Source organism: Arachis ipaensis, chromosome B03 (genome assembly GCF_000816755.2).
Source record: "Arachis ipaensis cultivar K30076 chromosome B03, Araip1.1, whole genome shotgun sequence".
NCBI classification, from domain to species: domain Eukaryota; kingdom Viridiplantae; phylum Streptophyta; class Magnoliopsida; order Fabales; family Fabaceae; genus Arachis; species Arachis ipaensis.
Window position 1 is genome coordinate 110,478,508 of NC_029787.2, and position 4,085 is coordinate 110,482,592.

At 31.7% G+C, this 4,085-nt stretch overlaps 1 protein-coding gene across 1 annotated transcript; it reads left to right on the plus strand.

Moving 5' to 3' along the window:
* On the plus strand, positions 64 to 1,150 carry LOC107634606 (uncharacterized protein C6G9.01c). Its single transcript, XM_016338031.2, has one exon. The coding sequence runs from the start codon at positions 289 to 291 to the stop codon at positions 673 to 675; it is 387 nt and encodes a 128-aa protein (XP_016193517.1). The 5' UTR covers positions 64 to 288; the 3' UTR covers positions 676 to 1,150.

Below are 4,085 nucleotides of genomic sequence, written 5' to 3' on the forward strand. Positions count from 1 at the left end.
TTGATACTTTGATTTTAATTTAATCTTTGTGTTTTTTATATTTTTGTTTGTTTGTTAACCTTCTGAATTTGTATCTCTGTTTGTTTGAAATTGTTCCATTACCGCTCACTGTTTTTGACGTTTTTTTTTTTATTCGGGATTTGTTTTTCCTTATTTTGAATCTAGTCGTATAAATGCAGAGTCTCTTCTTTATTATGGAATTTGCATTTGGTGTTTAATGAAACCCTAAACAAAATACATGTTTTGTCACTAGGTTCTAACAAATATTGTAACACTGTTTTCACTCCAATGACGAAGAAGAAGAAGAACGGTTGCAAAGTGACCTGTAATCAGGAGCTGAAAGAGGATGATAATGTTGTGCACGAGCAAGAAGAAGAGGAGAAGCCATCTCAGAAGAAGGCAGGTAGTGAAATTGATGAAATATTCGCTGGGAAAAAGAGAAAGAAATCTGATGATGAGAAAACAAATAACAATAAGAAGAAGATGAAGAAAAAGAAGAAGAAGACCAAAGAGCAAGATGATAATGATGATGGTGGCTTTCTAGACAAACCTTCCCGATCAAGAAAGAAAACCAGTGATGGACTCACAATCTACACTGAAGATGAGTTGGGCCTCAATAAGGCAGATGCTGGAGGTACTCCGCTCTGTCCATTTGATTGTTCTTGCTGCTTTTGATGCTTTGCCGGAAACTTTGCTCTGTGATTCTGACCCTTTCTACTTGGATGCATTGCCTTTTTTCTTTCTTATTATACTTTTAGTAGGATCAAAATAGGGTTCAGGTTACCTTGTGTTGGGATCAGTTGGAATTTTGGAGCAGAGTTACAATAGCTCTCGTTGTTGTCCTTCCTCTGTAATGTAATTGTGTATGCAATTATGCATAGGTATTAGTAATTTATTAATGAAATAGTGGAAAATCTTTTGAAGTCCTTAATCTCATTACATTCAACTCTTTTCTTTTTCTTCCCCTTTTTATAGAATTTCTCATGTTCAATTTGGATGTTGTTCTTAGTTCTTACTGCTTAAGTAATGCGCCAAAGCAATATCTGTTATGTACTTACTATAGTTTCTATAGGCATTGGTTTTAGAATCTGTTTCTGAATCTTTATAGACTGATGATTCCCAGAAAGCACATTCATTTTGTTTGGTGGTATTAGTTTTTGTCCAAGTAACTACATTTGCTATGTCTTCTTTGATGGAGCTATAAAAATATAGGAGGCAACGTTGCAACTTGCAAGCACCTAGAGTTTGCAAGGTTGCAAGCACCTAAAATTTGCATGTTTAAGGTAAAAGTCTGTAGTTATGATCTACAAAACTACAAGCACTTGCTTGTGTTCAAACAAAAATTATGTAGTAGTAGTTTGAGTCGAACGTATTTGTAGTTATTTGACATGAGATATTATGTTAACTCCACAATTCATTTGCCATCAAATGAAGTTCTAATAACACCCGCACCCATTCAAATATATTAAGTCAAATTATTATTATCAATAGCACAATTCCATAACATTAGACCTTTCAATCTTGTGAAAGCAGTATACATATACACTATGCATTAGGATTCCGAAGTGACATAGCCCTTCCATTTTTTCTGTTTATTTTTTTTATTTTCCGAATTGAGCATTTAGCAACACATTTCTTTTTTTCTTTGGGCTGTTCAAACATACCTTACATTATTAGCGAAGGAATAATCAAATATTATCACAGACCTTGTCACTTGATTGATACTGAAACACGTAGGAGAGAGAACTAATACTAATGTGCTTGGCTCTTTTTTTTTTTCGTTTATAATATTAAATTTATTATGCTTATAAATTATTCCTCTTTGTTTATTGAAGAAATCTATACGATTATAAAGTTACAATTAACATGAATAGTTTGTTTTGTCAATTACAATCAATGGTGACAATGACCAATGGGAACGAAACAACATGAAGGAATATTCGGTCAATGTCTCAATGAAACAGAGGCTTGGGCTGCACTCTGTTGAAGACCGTAGATAGAGAAGTTATTACATGACATCTAAAAGCAGCAGTGTGGTTCAATTTTTTGTATACATCCCCCCCACCCCACAAATTCTAACATCTTTTTCCCTTTATTTCTACCTTTGTCTGATTAGAGAACCTCTTGTAATAGATTCATATTACAGGCCTGTAAAAGGAGTAAAGAAAATAAAAGGAGTGTATAGTACTAGTTGTTAGAAGGAAAATATAATAATCTTTGCTCTATAAGGTACATTTACGGTAATACCCAATAGTAGGTTGGCATCTATTTGTTTCAGCGTTGTGAATGTAATGAATGATTGAATCGATGTGATGACAATGATGGGTATATGTAACTAAAAGTGTTGTTCAATCTTTCCTAGCCATGATGCACTTTAACAAATCATGCTCGATTTTGTTTTCCTTTTCTTTATCTACTCTGACAACGATGTAATGGTTAAAATAGCATTCACTCTTGTGCAGCTAATACAAACAGCATGCGAAACTTACGCACTGCCAGGTGCCAACAATAGATATCAATATCATCATCGTTATTATTAGGATAAATAAATAAATAAAGGAGATTAACTACATTTAGATTCTGTATTAAATCTATATAAATCGTTACATAGTGTAGGGTTTCAAGAATCTACAAATAAACCGCTCAGGCATGTCGTGATTTATGTTGAAACGAAAAAGCAACAGAAAATGCTACAAGCGGTAGCGATTTCCGAAGGGAAACACAAATACATAAAATGCAAAAGGATCACTCTATGGTACAGATGTTAATTGATACAGATTTACAGAGATTATTTTCTGTTTGACACGTGTTATAGCTGAGTGCAGAGTTTGAGGAATGAGGGGAGTGGAATTATAGCTTAGTTGTGGCTTAACCTGCTCTTACAAGGAATAATAGAAATTGGCAGAGTTGGGTTTTGTTAATAGGATCTTGGTATTTTCGGCTTCATTGGAGGGTATTTGAATCTTAATCTTTGTGAATTAAGTGTGTATTATAAGCCAAGTAAGTATAAGGTTCAAAGGAAAAAATTTGCATCATGTACCCAAGAAATTTGACTCAAAACAAAAAACAAATGGAAGAAAATATGTACGTTTAAAATCACGATATAGAAAATACTCAATCACTAGGCAAACATCTACCATTATATATAAATGTGACCAATTGAAAGTATATGATTAGTATTAGGTACGTAAATAATTAAATCAAATAAATAAGTTTAATAAATAAAGGTACGTAAATAATTATATCAAGATTTGTTCTTATTTGCTAATCTTAAACTTATGTTCTATGTAACTATTAATTTCTAGCAAAAATTTTGAAAAAATATTTTGAGAGGCAAATATCATATAATGTCATCTAAATTAAAACTAATAAAAAATCTGCATAAAATTGGTTTTTTTTTTTTTATATCTTTTGAATATATTTTAGAGGTGACAAATGTAATGTGAAAAAAATTAATGAGATTCATAATTTAATTTAATCAAAATAAGAGAGAATAAAAGTTGGTGTTTAAATAATTTTTTTAATATGTAAAAAGTAATGTGAATATTTCCACAAATATAATTTTTTTAAAGTAATTAGTTCAGGATTACATTAGTTCTTTTTATTTTTGCTGTCCTATAAAATAAAAAAAGAAGTTTTTTTTTGGTGTCTTCAAAATATAGTCATTGGACTATATATGAAACGAAGCCCAACAATGAACCCTTACAGGGTTGCAGTTGCTCATATCAGTTTGGATGCGACTCGGTTGGATAACACATGTTGCGACAGGCTCTGACAAGTTGCTGTCTACCAAATAGTAAATTGCCAGATGTCTACATGACCTTCATCGAATGGGAATATTTGTATGAGGATATCTGTACATTATAATTGGCCAATGCGAAATACAATAGCAATTTACATGGATTTGATAATTCTTGAGAGAGTGTAGTGGTTTATGGTTGATAATTGATTTATAAATATTAGTTGAACGTGATTGTGATGTAGAGTTGTCAAATACAATGTTTTGGGAAGATAATTTTTAAATTTTTATACACTACAGAGAGAAGATTTAGAAAAGCAAAGATAGGGTATGAAGTTTATCACAA